The following is a 15,927-nucleotide window of genomic DNA, read 5'->3' as shown; positions in this document are numbered from 1 at the left end:
TCGCGCATCCCTATCGTGAAAGTCCGATGGGAAGGCAAACGAGGCGCCGAGTTCACTTGGGAACTCGAAAGCGACATGAAGGCTAAGTACCCGCAGTTGTTTAAATGAAGATCTGAAGCGTGAAATTGGTAAAATCATTCACGGTGCTGTGCAGCTTTCAGCCTAATTTCGGGACGAAGTTCCCTAAACAAGGGGAGGCTGTAACACCCCGTGTTTTCGAATGTCAAAGTCAAAGTCCAAGTCAACTTTGATCTCTTTGATTGTAATTAGTCTATTTTATATTTTATTTGTATTATGTGGAGTAAGTGTTGTTAATCTAAGGAATCGAAGTAATCGAATGTTTAATCGACGCAAAACGATTTACGATATTGAATAGTAGGAAGTAACAATGCGATAAAGTTAATCAATCAATGATCAAGCTAATCAAATCATCAATCGAACTCAAAGCTCGAATTACGCGAATATTGATTGTTATTATACGTGTGTGTACGCCTTATGTGTTACTTGTGCATGTTTACTTTATGTATTGTGTGGTGATCAATCGAATCAAATCGAATCGAAACTCGAAACTCAATCAAACTCAATCGAAATCAAGTTGTGATAATTGGTAGAGAAGGGATTACGCGAGATATAGATGATTGTATGTTAGATATAGTGGTTGGGACGTATTATTTAAACTGAATGGTAACGATAGTTGTTATGGAAACTTCTGGACAATCTGTTTCGCTCAGTGTCATGCCCCGATGATTCCGCCATCGGTTGGGGTGTGACAGGTGCGGTCGGGTTTTTTTGCCTAAAATATACACTAATTTTTTTTCAAGGGGTGCGCCCACCCACCTTGGGCATAACCTAGGTCCGCCAATGATTATAGCCTAAAATTATGGTGATTTTTTGGTCGAAAAATCATAGGTCGTCTTAGAGGAATACGAGTCATGGAACAAGTATGAGCTGTGTGGAAACTCTAATCTAGTTAGACCATTGGGTGGACTTATAAAGTGGTTGGTTGATTCGAATTATGTCTGCTAGGGTTAACTAGGTAAGGAGCCGAGGAGCAATCAAGGCCTACGAACAACGGCAAATACATGAATTTTCGGTAGGGTGGCAAGATATAACAATCCTTAATGAATTTTTACTAGAGACAGGTGAAAAGGTCTCTTGATAATCAATTTCCTCTTTCTGAGTGTAGCTCTTTGCAACCAATCTCACTTTATAGCATACAATGTTCTCATTTGGATCCATTTTTGTTTTAAATACTTGTTACATCCTACGGGTTTAACACTGTTGAGTAATTCCACCAAATCCCAAATGTCCTTTTTTCTTCATGGATTCAAACTCATCATTCATTGCTTGCTTTATTCCATTCAGAAGAGTGGTCACTGTTAATGGTTTCGTTGTAAGAAATATGATCATTAAGCCAAACGATAAAACGAGCATTACTATGAAGAAAACGAGAATTTTTCATGACAAAGGCCAAAGCACGGGGCGTGCCTAGCATGCCACGTCCCTCATGTTTCCCCTTAAGTGAATCCAAACGAAGGTGGTCTCTAGAAGAGTTGACCATGCCAGTGTATCACCAAGCACCGCCCGTGCCAACTGAGTATGAAATAGTATGACTGAACAAATCCTGACACAGAGATTTTTGTATGAAGATAGGATGTGCCTCACGATGCACGGGTCTTGCCAGCTCTCTAGATCAAATTATAAACTGGCAGCTTGTGCACCCATTTCACCTTCCCTTTATTCTTGTTCTTTACCATTTCTACATGAAATTCTATCTTTAGTTTCACTTTTTTGGTTTGATATATGGATTCACAGGTTGTATGTTTACTCCACTCTTGTATGTTTACTCTTAATCAACCAAGTTTGAGTATGTTTCACCTTAAATCCATGAGTGGCTAAGTTCTTGCAATCAATTGGAGAAGATGGACCCTTAATGACTTTTTGACTTCTCTTTTGGACAACAATTTGGTGTATGTTAACCAGTCTTTTACACTGAAAGTGAATTCTCTAAAATGCTTAAAATATTCCATTAACTTTATGTTTGTTTACTTAAGCATTCATGTTAATAATGTCTATGTGGTATAAAACATGTTAACTACTTGGAAGGGAGTTAAAAGTTATGGTTTGGATTTTGGGTTTTAGAAGTTCTTGCCTCACGTGAAGAGGTTGTATACTCGAAATGCAAGGCCTTTGTTTTGTCCATTGCTACTACTCTTTAGAAGATAGCACCAAATCAAGTGGTCCATAGTTGTTAGTGTGCTAAACCTCTTGTAAAAGAGCTTTACTCGACATTTTAATTCCGACATTGCGATGATTGTCATGTGATAACGATTGTGACAACTTTCCAATATCGTTGAGGAGTGTGATGCCCGTAACTGGGGTCCTCTCACCGTTTTGCATTAACGCACGCACACACATATTAGCTTATTTCATCATTACGACTTTAGATGGTTGTCATATAACAAGTGATCGTGACAACTTTCCACAGAGGCGTATGATTTAGTAACCTTAATCGAAGCCATTTCTACTTTTGGATAGTGATTGTTTCGAAGTCCATAATCAAAAGTCGATTGTGTCATTAAGGGGGAATCAAGCCCAACTTCTTGTGATTGTTATCAAATATTTATCTTTTCCTTATTTATGCTTTTAAAAATAATCAAAAACAACTTTTACCTATGGATTCGACTATACATTGACCATTTACTGGTCACTGATGGGGACATTTTCCTATCGCTACACTACGTTAACGATGGGGACATTTTCCTTCGTTTATTGTAGCGAGTGATTGTTTCCTGATATTAAAACTATGATAAAATTAACTAGTTAACAAATGGTAAATTTAAAATTTCAAAGTCATAAAATAGTTATTATTTAATCTATACTATATAATAAAAGAAACCTGATTTTATACACGTGTTATTCATTGAAGATGTCTACATTTGTAATTTTCTACCTTTTCATATTTAATATTATTATTTACCAAATTGACACTTTTTTATTTAGTTTACCCTTATCTCTTATTTTATGAAAAAAAATATATATCGATTATTCTATCTCTTATTTTCATATTGCATTTTTTTAAAATTTAGTTTGTACTTATCTTTTCCGATCAAATTGGACATAAGTAAAATTATTGGGTTTCACATTTGTAATTAGTTATTTTTTTATTAAGATGCTATCGTTCTATTTGCTCATGTTCAAAATGATCAGAAAAAAAACTCAGTTATTTTTGTTTCTAGGAAATCATAATCCTTTTATTTGATTCAATCATTCTATAAGTTTTAAAACTAAAATATAATCTATCATAATCAAATTCACATTTCAAAACCCTCAAAATTCAACCATTCAATAATCACAATTACTCACACGTATAAGCCCATATATAATCTAACCTACTTTTAATAAAGGATTCCAATTAATTCTACGTGAAATTCATAAACACTTTTTGTTATACACTTAAATTCATATATAATCTAATCTAACTTTTAATAATGTATATATGTGTGGACGCTTGGAGGGCAAAAGTGAAATTGCACTAATTTTAACGTTATTTCACTAAATTTGTGAAAATAACGTTAAAATCGGCGGACGGTTAATCATGCATCATTATCATGTGGTGGCGTTGATAGCAGAAAGACAAAAGGGAACATGCACTAATCGGTCTTTGTCCCGATTGCTGAGTGTTATGTGCCTTATGTCCAAAGCTTGATGCAAAACTACTATCGAGTCAGGGGTGTTACTGAAAGCAGCCTCTACATCTTACTCTCCTCAGACCCTACCTTAGCTTTGCTATTTGTGTGATTTACCGAGTATGATGATAATGATGATTTAGTATAATATATAATTAGATTTATTCAACCCGTATAATACACGGGGTTTATAAAGATATAATTTTTTTTATTATTTAGTTTATAAAATTACATTTATCAAACCCTGTGTAATATACAAGGTTACAAAATTACATTATTTAACTTGTGTAATACACAGTGCTTTTAAAAATATAACTTTTTTTATTATTTAGTATATATAATTAGATTTATTCAACCCGTACAATGCACGGGTTTTTATTATTTGGTATATAAAATTACATTTATTCAGTACAATATACGAGGTTCTTAGAGATATAACTTTTTTATTATTTAATATATAAAATTACATTTGTTCAACCCGTGTAATAAACAAGATTTTTAAAGAATAATTGTTTTAATTTAGTTTATAAAATTACATTTATTCAACCCGTATAATACACGGGTTCTAAGTTTACTTATAAAAAATTGATCATATGCAAGATTCGATTTGAATTGGATAAATATCTAATTAATAAAGTTTTAAGTGATATGTGCAATTGCCGCTGTTAATAACCGAGCATCACAAATCGTTTTAAATTGATGGATGAAGAACATTCGTGCGCGTAAGTAAAACCCTGGTTTCAAAACCCTCGAAATTTGAGAGTGAAAGAAAGAAAGGAGAAACAGTAATGGAAACGGACGATTGGGGATTTAGTGCGGAGGAACTCGATTTTCTTGAAAAGGATGCAATCAATCGAGTCGCCCAACGAAATAGCAGTGCCGCCGGTGCTACCAGCACCAGTACTCATGGACCTTCAAACTTTTACAACGCCGCTAAGCCAATCTACCAATCTACTTTTAATAACAACAAGGTCAATATTCAACTTAAATTTCTCTCTTTTTTGTTCAATTTATGTCGATTTTCGTATTTATGTCATCTGTATGATATTATTATTGTTGATTGATGTATCTTCATGATGTGCATATCTGCTAGTGAGTGTTGCGATTTTCTATTATGATGTGGATTATATCATAGTTGTCAATAGCGGTCGCTATGATTGCAATAGCAAATAGCGTAGCGTATAGGTCGAAGGTCGCTATAGGGTATGAAGCCATAAATAGCAGGATTTCAGTTATTTTTTAGATTTTTTAAATATAAATAGCGATTGAATATAGCTATAAAGTAGCTGGATTTTAGGTTTTTGTTAAATATACATGTAAAATAGCATATATACCAGGGTATTTTGATATAATATACATACAAAAAATTTTAAAATTTTTTCCAGTGGATCGCTATTTATAAAATAGCCGCCCGCTATTTGTCGCTATTCGTTATGTAGCATATAGGTACCTTATCGCTATTTGTTGCTATTCGCCATTAACAACTATGGATTATATATACCTAAATTGTTGCTAAATTTAATAGAACATAGATCAAGGAACAGTTATCGGTGTAACCTAAACTTGTGCGAAAGCAAACCACTGGGTCTCGGCTCAGTGGCCACCGACACCCGTTTAAAACCGGCCCGAGGGCCCTTGAGGTCGCGGTTTCGAAACCTGGTAACCCCAGGCTCTTCGTTCCCCTCGAGTTGGCAGGGTATTCACCGCCAGGCAGCGTTGTCGGGTCGCTAGCTTGGGAAATGGGATCACTTCCGCGGTCAGGGGTACCGTGCATCTACCCTTTTAAACTTGTGCGAAAGCAGTGGTCAATCAGTTTGCCCTAATTTGTCTATGAGAGTTGTGTTTATATAGAAAGTTGGCAGAGTAGGTCATAGGTGCATGTAGATCGATATTTCTCTGGTATTAGTTGTATGATAAGATGATAAGAGAAGGCAAAACTATGTCAACTGATGCGGTTTTATTTGGTAATTGTGCTGGAATAAGATCTGATGCATCGTAGCGCACCAACCATGTATTACATTTTAACCATGTAATATGAGTACATGGAGGAGGATATCGTGCTAAATAATAATATGCGAAAGTGTTACTAAACAAAACTTGACTTGTAACTTCCCAAGACTGTTTTCAGAAAAAAAAAAAGTGCTCTTACATTATTATTACATGATTCACTTGAAAGTTGAATGTAGTAGTTTCATTCAATCAGGGATATCCGACCTCGAAAAAGCATGTTAATCAGTTAGTCGTCTTGCTGTTGAAGTATATGTATCCTGTAGGCATGGCATGATTCGTTTTTGTAATCGAGCACATAGTCGTCGAAGGCGCAAAAGGGGAGCCTTGGGTCTCACTGCAAGGCGCTTAAAAAGCGAGGGCTTTTTTAGGCGAGGGCCGCGAGGCGTATAGTATCAAATTTCAATTTTTACGGGTTTTAGACATGTTTTAGGTTTCTTTAGGGCTAGTTTAGGTTGATTCCAGGCTTGTTTAGGGTTGGTATAATTGGTTTAGACCTGTTCAGATTATTTTTGGCTGGAAAACTTGGCCTGAAAAATGGCCTAAAGGGCCTGAAAGTGGGGCTTTTGAAGCGAAGCGAGAAGGCTGCGCTGGGCTTGAAAAGTGGGCCTGGGTGAGCCTTGACAACAGAGATCGAGCATGAGGTCGACTAAGAGATTATAGAAACTTTTGAATCAAACCAACTACATATGTATTGTCATGTCTTATGCTGTAGTGAGGCTCTCACTGTGAGGCTATTTGAAGTCACATGAGTCATGATTGCTTTTCGTAAAATTGTAAGTGGAATTGACTTTGGTTTCATCACCTTAATGTATGTTAATATAATTAAAAAGATTTTCACTCGTAAGTCCTAACTCTAGTTTGTGAGACTAAAAGCTAGTTTGACTTATAGAAACATGAATGCCTAGTAATTATGTAACTGTTTTTTCTCTGCATGTTTGTTATTTCTGGGTTTGTTTTTTCTTTTGTACATGTCTTTTAAAACACTAATGTTTATCAAAAGTTTTCCCTCCGTTGGTGTAATACTAGTATCCCAAGTACGTATTTTGTTGGAAGAACACAGATACAAGTCTAAAGCCTAGTAATCACTTTTGTAATCGGTAGCAACCAATATGAGCTTAAGAGGGAAAACACATATCCTTTTGTTTGAACCTATTAATGCCGGTTTGGCTTGCAAACTTCTTTCCTGTGGAGGTAGGACTCCACCAAGGGTCTGCGTTGAGCCTTTTTCTTTTTGCGGTTGTCTTGGATGAGTTGTCCAAGTTGATTCAGGAGACAGTTCCCTGGTGCATGCTTTTTGCAGACGATATTGTGTTGATTGCAGAGACTAAACAGTGCCTGAACGCGAGGGTAGAGGAGTGGCGTGTAGCTTTAGAGGCAAGGGCCTAAGGATTAGTCGATCTAAGACTGAGTATCTACACTGTGATTTCAATGGTGTAGCCGATGACGATGACACCCGAATCACCATTGAGGATCAATTGGTCCCGCAGGCAACTAAATTTAAGTATTTGGGGTCGTTTGTACAAAGAGATGGTGACATAGATAGTGATGTAACCTATTGCATACAGGCTGACTGGTGTAGATGGAGGGCAGCCAGTGGGGTATTGTGCGATAGGAGGTTCCCAACTAAACTAAAGGGGAAATTTTACAGGGTAGCAGTTAGGCCCGCTGTGCTATATGGAACAGACTGTTGGCCTATCAAGAAGACACAAGCGTGCAAGATGGTGGTAGCAGAGATGAGGATGCTGAGGTGGATGTGTGGACACACGAGGTTAGATCGGATAAGAAATGAGGTTTTTAGGGAAAGATTAGAAGTGGCTAGTATATTGGATAAGATTAAGGAGGGGAGATTGAGATGGTTTGGGCATGTGAAGCGGAGGCAAACGACGACACCAGTTAGAGTAGTGGAAACTCTTACTGTGGAGGGGAGGAGAGGAAGAGGCAGACCCAAACTGACATGGGATGAGCAGATTAGGCATGATTTACTAGAGTTGAATCTTTCTGAGGACATGGTCCAAGGGAGGACTTCGTGGAGGCGTAGGATTAGGGTTAAGGACTTCTAGAGGATATTGCAGTAAGGTCTTAGGTGTATTTTAGGGATGTAGGTTTTTCTTATTCTTTAAGTGACTTTACCGGTGAGTGCCTTCTTGTGTTTATGCCCAAATGATGTTGTATGCTATCATACATGATTTACAGTATATTGTGTCACTCTGATCACTTTCTTGGTATTGGTGGCTTCCTATTTCTATATTCTTTGACTTGGTGTGTTGATATGCTGTTTGTTTTGGAGCCGAGGGTCTCTCTATAAGCAGCCTCTCTATCCCTAGGGATAGAGGCAAGGTCTGTCTACATCCCACCCTCCCCAGACCCTATAAGTAGCTTTGCTATTTGTGAGATTTACTGGATATGGTTGTTGTTTGGCTTGCAAAATGCTTAAAATGTGTTTTATTGATTGTTGAGCTCATGAAGTAGCTTGAGTTAAAAAAATGATTTAATAGTGAAGAAATACTGAACTACATTTCTGGTCAGATCACTTTCATGTCATTTTAATATGTTATGATTACAATTACGCAAGATCTCATGAATAAGACATAGTATTAACAGTATAAAGCCCCTTGCATAGAAAAAAATTGCCTAACAGGTTTGTCAATTGGCTTGTTAGTAGTTGACAGGGATTGTTTTTAAACGAATATACTTATGTTGAACTAATGTCCCTTTATTCATATATCTTAACTGGACACATGCATGAGAATCTGACTACTTTTATTTGGAAAATAGTTAAATTCTTTGCCAATTGCTTCAGGGAATCCAGCAGCGGCCACTACAAGAAATGTATCTGGTGAGCTATATCCCCAAGTTTATTTCTTATATGGCTGTTTTCATGTGTTATGTAACTTAGGTTATAGATTTGTGGTTTTCCTTTTTCTAGGAGACGACTGTTCCAAGTCTCGGCCGAAAGTGTCTATTAAGTTTTTTCTACATGCTAGTGGAAACATTGCTGCAAAGTTTGTGTATAACGAGGTGCCTCTTCAGCCTTACCTCTTAATAGATGTTCTAGTAGATTGCTAATAGATATGTAAGAGTTGTATCAATATTCAATTATTCTCAGGTACTTGTTGCAGCATTGCGTAAAGTTACCAAAGCAGCTTGGAATAGAGATGAAAGGTTTCCTTTTCGCTTTCAAGTGCCCACACTATTATTATTTATTTATTTATTTATTAACATATAAATAAGCAACTTGAACATGCATATATGTGTTGTAACATGTGCTTAGGGAGTTTTTCAAAAAAAAAAAACTAGAATTTTCCTTTTTAACCCTAAAGTTTTTATCTTTAACAATTTAAGTTTAAAGTTTAATCTTTGTTTCCTTTTAACCCTAAAGTTTTAATATTTGACAATTTAAGTTTAAAGTTTTAATCTTTAGTAATTTAACCCTTTTGATTAATTTGATTTTTCACTTCTAATTCAAAAGTTTCTATCTTATACGATTTAACCACTTTGATTAATTTGATTTTTCACTTCTAATTCAAAAGTTTCCATCTTTTGCAATTTAACCACTTTGATTTTTTTTTACTTATGTGTGGTAATCTTGGCTTTTGGGGGTTTTTTAAACAAAAAATGGTTATGCATATGGTTGTTAAAACCTTGGCTTTTGGGGGTTTTTTAAAAAAAATAATTTTTTTTACTTTTCACCCAAAAGTATTTCATAAATTACTTTTAACCCAAAACTATTTGTTTTTTTTACTTTTAACACAAAACTTTTTATCTTTTGCAATCTATCCTCACAACTTTTTTTTTTTATTTTCAGCTTTGGTCCTTTATAGTTTTTGTTTTCCGCAAATTTTTCGCTTTATACTTCGTTCTAAATTTTGTGACTTAACACATCGGAACGTGCGTTTTTGGTTTAACGTTTTTACGTTTCGTTTTAAATTTTACGAGTTAACACGACGCAACGTGCGTGTGTGGGTGAACGTTTTTACATCGTCTATTTTTTCCCGTTTGACAGGTTCAACATAACGTGCGCGTCTTAAATCGACTTAGTTATAACTAAAGAATCCCCGCCGCATTGCGGCGGGTCGTAATTCTAGTTTCATTTTATTTTGTAGTTTTTTTCTCCAAGTTTTGCCAGTTGCTTCTGTTCATGCAGATTGTGGCTGTTCCCGTTGTCATCTTTAGCAGAAGCGGAAAAAGTTATCGGAGAAATAACATGTTCTAACATTGAGGTGATAAAACTGACAATTTTTTTAGTTATGCTATATGTAAATGATGTTTCCTATTGATATCACACAACATCTTTAGTTATACCCGTGGTTAATCCACCTATGGGCATTTGTATCCTATTGCATCTAATCGTGACACATGATTTATTTATTTATTTTTGTTATTTTTCAGCTGTTTGATTGGAATTTTGCAGGTAGAAACTCTAGATCCATTGTTGCACCGTGCTATTGCTTCTGCCTCCGCTGTTCCAGATCTTCGAGGTACATGTTGTCATCTTGTAAAGCTCGTATGATGATATGGTTTCTAGTCAAGTGTGGGCCGTGTGGCTTGTTGAGAAGAAGTGAGGAAGTCATAATTGGCATGATTATTATCCTCATCTTTAATGCAATGGTGTGTTCTATATATATACTAACACACATAGTGATGTTTTTGTGGGGTGGCTATAATATTGAATTATTTCTAAAAAAACTAGAACTGGTTATTGTTTGCGGGCCTGTGTGGACATATCACACAAATATGCATGTTGTAACTAAATAATAAAGTGTACAAGTACCGGCAGGGGTGAGCATGGTTTAATCAAATTTTCTATTCTATATTTCTGTTAGTGATAGTTGGGCACAGTTATATTTGCATGTAATCATCATATGATTTTGCAAAACAGGTTTATGACGTTAGTATCCATAAGAATGCGATAGTCTTTACAAACTTTGATTAAATTAATATCATATCTATCAAGGATTTAGATCATATTAAATGTGATAAAATCTCTATTACAGTACTGCAACACTCAAAGAAACAAAAGTGTAAAGAGAGAAGAGAAAGTGAACATTAGTGAATCTTAGATCGTTTAACGTGCTCAGTTTTATCTTTCTGTCATTGCTTCTCTTGTTAAACGCGTTCATGATTCATCTTTTTTGTTCTGTTGTTGCTCAGACCGTTATGACCGGATGCCTGATAGCATTGAATCAAAGCTTTTACCATTTCAGCGAGAGGGTGTTAGGTATGTGATAATATGTGCTTTCTATTGTTCATTATCATACCACATTGATTTCCTTATGGCTATTTTCAAATATATTGTGTTTTCTGTTATTGCAGGTTTGTGTTGCAGCATGGTGGGCGTGTCCTCCTGGCTGATGAAATGGGTCTTGGAAAGACTCTTCAGGTAAACTATATAATGACAAATGTTAATGTTAATATATAAACATACAGTGTGCAACACGGTAGCATCATTCTTTATTTATGCAGGCTATTGCTGTAGCGGCTTGTGTTCGTGACTCATGGCCTGTTCTTGTTCTTACTCCATCTTCATTGCGGCTTCAATGGGCTACTGTCAGTTTTCTCTTTTAATCCCTGTTTCCTATGAATGTGACGAGTTTGATCATTATGCACTTACAAATAATGGTTCACCTTTTACACAGATGATTCAGCAATGGCTAGACATTCCTTCATCAGATATACTTGTATGATATATTCGTTTTACTTTTACTCTCTTTCTGCTAATCTTTTCATTCTACCTTTGCATATGAAGAAAATTTCTCATTTTGCAGGTAGTTTTGTCTAGTTATAGTGGGTCAAACAAGGGCGGCTTCACAATAGTTCGATCAAACACCAAGGGAAATGTACGTCTTGATGGATTATTCAACATTGTATCATACGATGCTGTTCCCAAACTTCAAGGCATTCTAATGAGCTCAGATTTTAAGGTACACAGCCTGGTACTTTGTATCAATTATTTATGTTAATGACGAATTCTTTATTTAGGTTGTGATTGCCGACGAGTCACACTTTTTAAAGAATGCCCAAGCGAAACGAACTAGTGCATCACTTCCCGTATTACAGGTAACTCTCTCACATCTCTTTCTATTCAGGAAGTTTAGGATTTATTTGTATACTTTACAAAGTAAATAGATACATTTGATACATGTATATCCTGGGGAAGGATCAAATACAAAACAACCTTAACCTAGGAAGTTTAGGAAACCAGGTCAAACAAACTCTGATTGACCTGATTCCAGCGGCGTTGGAACCATCTCGTCGTATCCTATTCAAATATATATAGGGTTTAGCTTTTAGGGTTTAGAGTTTAACTTTTAGGGTTTAGGTTTAGGGTTTAGCATTAGTATTTAGGGTTTAACTTTATGGTTTATCTTTTAGGGTTAGCTTTAGGGTTTAGGGTTAAGGGATAGGGTTTTTGGTTAGGCTTCGTCGTTTCGATGAGCCGGTTCCAACGCCTCTGGAATGAGCTCAATCGGAGTTCGTTTGACCCGGTTTCCTACACTTCCTAGGTTAAGGACATTTTGTACCGGATCTTTACCCCATACATCCTCGTCACACATACGCCATATACATGCACACCCTTATAAATAATATATCTACAGTCTACACATCAACACTTGGTATCCAGTTGTAATGTGAGTGAACTTTAGTGACAGTGTTAACAAAGTAAAGCTGACATGTTTACTATTTTCATGAAATATAGAAAGCTCAATATACAATGCTGCTTAGTGGAACTCCTGCCTTATCTCGGCCGATTGAGCTATTTAAACAGGTCATTAATTTTTTTCTAGACTTTATGTATTTATTAAGTGTCATGGAATTAATATTGTTATCTGGGTTAAACCTTTGCATGTTTTTAACAGCTTGAAGCATTGTATCCTAAAGTATACAAGGACGTTCATGAATATGGAAAACGATATTGTCAGGGTGTAAGATGGATTCTTTGCTAGCAGTTCCTATTTTCATTACAACTTTTTTTCTCTTCCAGAAATTAGTTGAGGAAAGTTCACTCTGATACTTGTGATGTTTTTTTCCAGGGAATTTTTGGAATGTATCAAGGTGCAAGTAATCATGAAGAACTGCACAATTTAATAAAAGCAACTGTGATGATACGAAGACTCAAAAAAGACGTTCTCTCTGAGCTTCCTGTGAAACGAAGGCAACAGGTATCTATTTTATTCAACAGATTTGATTCATGAAACAAACGTCATTTGTTACATCATCATATTGAACTGCATAGAGTTATGAAATGAACGTCGTGTATTTTGTAATTATTATCATCTTTTTCCAAATATTCTCTTATTTTCAGGTTTTCTTGGACTTGGCTGACAAGGACATGAAACAAGTCAATGCTTTATTCTGTGAGGTAGTTTAAACTAATTAAACCACACTGGAAAAAAGGTTTACTGTTTATATTGTTGACTAATAACAATGAACGGTTTTAAGTTGTTCCCTCTTGTTTGGAATTTCATGGTCTACTTTGTCCCAATATCATTAAATTCACCAAGTCCCTTCATTTCAAATTGGAAATCGTCATGTCTTCTTGAAATTTGAGTTATTATTATTATTATCACCCATGTATAATACGTTTTTTTCCATCCTACAGTTGGAAGTAATTAAAAGCAAAATTAAGGCATGCAAGTCAAAAGAGGACGCCGAGTCTCTTAAGTTTACAGAGAAGAATCTCATAAACAAGGTACACATGCAACCCTTAAGCTACTTTATCATGTAAAGTTATATATTGTTCATTTTCTTGTCGGGCCAGATTTATACAGAGTCTGCAGAAGCCAAAATCCCCGCTGTTCTGGACTACCTGGGAACTGTCATTGAGGTATATATATAACATTATTCAAAACCAGAATTAGCAGCTTGTCGTAACAATCTGATCCCATGTTTAAATAGTCAAACACTGTTCTTTTCTACTGTTTGTTTATAAAAGTTATATAACCACTTAGTGAGTTAATTGGTCTCTGTGATGTACTTGTGGTGCAGGCAGGGTGCAAGTTTATCGTGTTCGCTCATCATCAACCAATGGTCGATTCAATACATCAATTTCTTCTGGTAAGACAATTATTATACTTTTATGTCTCGAGTAAAATGCCACATTTGTCCCTGAGGTTTGGCCAGTTTTGCGACTTACGTCCAAAGGTTTGTTTTTCCGCATTTGGATCCAAAAGGTTTGAAATCTTGCCATTTTCATCCACTCATTAACTCCACCCGTTTAATCAGGGGGTATTTCCATCTTTTTGTTAACTTAAAGGGCAATTCGGGGTCTTTTTCACTTTTATGTAAAAAGACCGAATACTCCTGAAAAGACTGAATTGCCCTTTAAGTTGACGGAAATACCCCTAACTTACCGGAGAAAAATGGATGGAGTTATCGAGCCGATGAAAATGGCAAGATTTCAAACCTTTTGGATCCAGATGCGGAAAAACAAACCGTTGGACGAAAGTCGCAAAACTGGCCAAACCTCAGGGACGAAAGTGACATTTTACTCTTATGTCTTTTTAAATGCTAGATATTTATTAGCTTTGCCGAATTTCAGAAAAAGAAGGTTGGTTGTATTCGTATAGATGGTGGCACTCCAGCAGGATCAAGGCAATCCTTGGTTAATGATTTTCAGGAAAAAGATAATATCAAAGCTGCAGTGGTATTGAATTTTCTCCTCTATATTCCACCTTTAATGTACATATACATTTGTGAGAAAGAAAATGTGTTTATTAATTTATTTTTATTATGTCTAGCTTTCAATCAAAGCTGGTGGTGTTGGGTTAACATTAACTGCAGCAAGCACAGTTATATTTGCCGAGCTTTCTTGGACTCCAGGCGACATTATTCAAGCTGAAGACCGTGCTCACAGAATTGGCCAGGTAATTATAATTTTCTTTTATGAAATCTTTTAGTTGAGCAATAAGCAACGTTCTTGTGGATTTGCAGGTGTCATCGGTGAATGTGTACTTTCTCCTAGCAAATGACACGGTTGATGACATCATATGGTATGTCTATTACTATCTTTTGAATATTATTGTTCTTCATGCACTGAGATCAATTACTTTATCGTTCAGGGACGTTGTACAAAGCAAGTTAGAAAATCTAGGACAGGTAGGTCCTTGCTCCTTTCAGATTGTGTTTGTTATCTTTATTCGATGAAAAATTAAGAATAATTGATTTATTGTGATATAATGAACTGTATAGATGCTCGATGGCCACGAGAATTCCCTGGAAGTTTCCGGTAACCCGTCTACTATCAGTAGAAGCCCTGCAAAGCAGAAGACATTGGATTCCTTTGTGAAGCGTTGTAATTCACTCACCTCGGAACAGCCTAATCCAAAACATCCAAGGTTGTCTGGCACGGACGGAAAACAACCAATCTGATACGCAGTATTATGTTTTTTGCTTAACATATTTTTTGGTTTTTAGTATGTTTAGTCTTCTTTGTCTACTGTCTAGTCTCTAGTGTTTGGTTGATCTTTGATATCATATGGTAGTTTCATAGGTTAATTTTTCTATAATTTGGCTTAATCATGTCATGTAGATACATATAGAGATGCACTGAATGTTGGTGTCTTATCGCTGACGCTTATGTTTGGATTGGACATAGGTTGTCTTAAGGCACAGCAGTGACTCGCTTGTTGCTAGAAACAAGGTGTAAAAATGCTTATGTAAATGAAAAACGGTTGCAGGAAAAATGAGAGATAACACTAGCATAGAAAATTTGAAAACTAAGACCACATGCATATTTTTACAAACAAATAAATAAAAATAAAAACTTAAGTAATAAAAAAAAACATAATTTTGGTGTTGAGTTGATATTGAGTGTTGCACAATGAGAAAATAGTTTGAACATAAAAAATACAAAAACATTGCAACTCTTTAACAGGAAAATAACTACCGTTAAAAAGAAAATGATTTCGGCTAATGTCCCGAGCTACAGAAGTTAGCTGAATAATCTACTGCTGTTGCTCAATCAATTCACTCACTCACTCAAAGAAGCTTGATAAGCGGAATTGGCAGGGTGACTCGACCAGACTCGGTCTCTTCAATGAAAGGTATTTTCTTCGAGGCGTCTCATGTTGCTGCTGCTTTCTTGGATTTTATTTTGGAATGGAATAAAAGAGTTCCCAAAAAGGTTAACATATTCGGGTGGAAGGCAAGCTATAACGGGATTCCCACTTTGACCGAGCTCGTGAAAAGGACCGAGCTCACGAAAGGAATGTTAACATCGATTCTGTCC

General features: G+C 35.9%; 1 protein-coding gene across 1 annotated transcript; it reads left to right on the top strand.

The window, feature by feature from the left end:
• The first annotated feature begins 4,342 nt into the window (after positions 1-4,342).
• Positions 4,343-15,215, top strand: LOC110941224 (SWI/SNF-related matrix-associated actin-dependent regulator of chromatin subfamily A-like protein 1). The gene is made up of 24 exons (XM_022182849.2): positions 4,343-4,660; positions 8,475-8,535; positions 8,626-8,717; positions 8,806-8,861; positions 9,844-9,919; positions 10,111-10,177; positions 10,851-10,917; positions 11,013-11,079; positions 11,163-11,246; positions 11,336-11,377; positions 11,465-11,620; positions 11,679-11,756; positions 12,397-12,465; positions 12,557-12,622; positions 12,731-12,859; positions 13,003-13,059; positions 13,300-13,389; positions 13,459-13,524; positions 13,686-13,754; positions 14,239-14,343; positions 14,438-14,563; positions 14,631-14,689; positions 14,759-14,795; positions 14,889-15,215. Exons 1-24 carry the CDS (start codon positions 4,478-4,480, stop codon positions 15,066-15,068), a joined length of 2,082 nt encoding a protein of 693 aa, XP_022038541.1. The 5' UTR covers positions 4,343-4,477; the 3' UTR covers positions 15,069-15,215.
• The last annotated feature ends 712 nt before the right edge of the window (positions 15,216-15,927 follow it).

This window comes from Helianthus annuus, chromosome 5 (genome assembly GCF_002127325.2).
Source record: "Helianthus annuus cultivar XRQ/B chromosome 5, HanXRQr2.0-SUNRISE, whole genome shotgun sequence".
In the NCBI taxonomy this organism is placed as follows: domain Eukaryota; kingdom Viridiplantae; phylum Streptophyta; class Magnoliopsida; order Asterales; family Asteraceae; genus Helianthus; species Helianthus annuus.
Note: the sequence above shows the minus strand (reverse complement) of the source record. Positions and strands in the feature narration are given on the sequence as shown.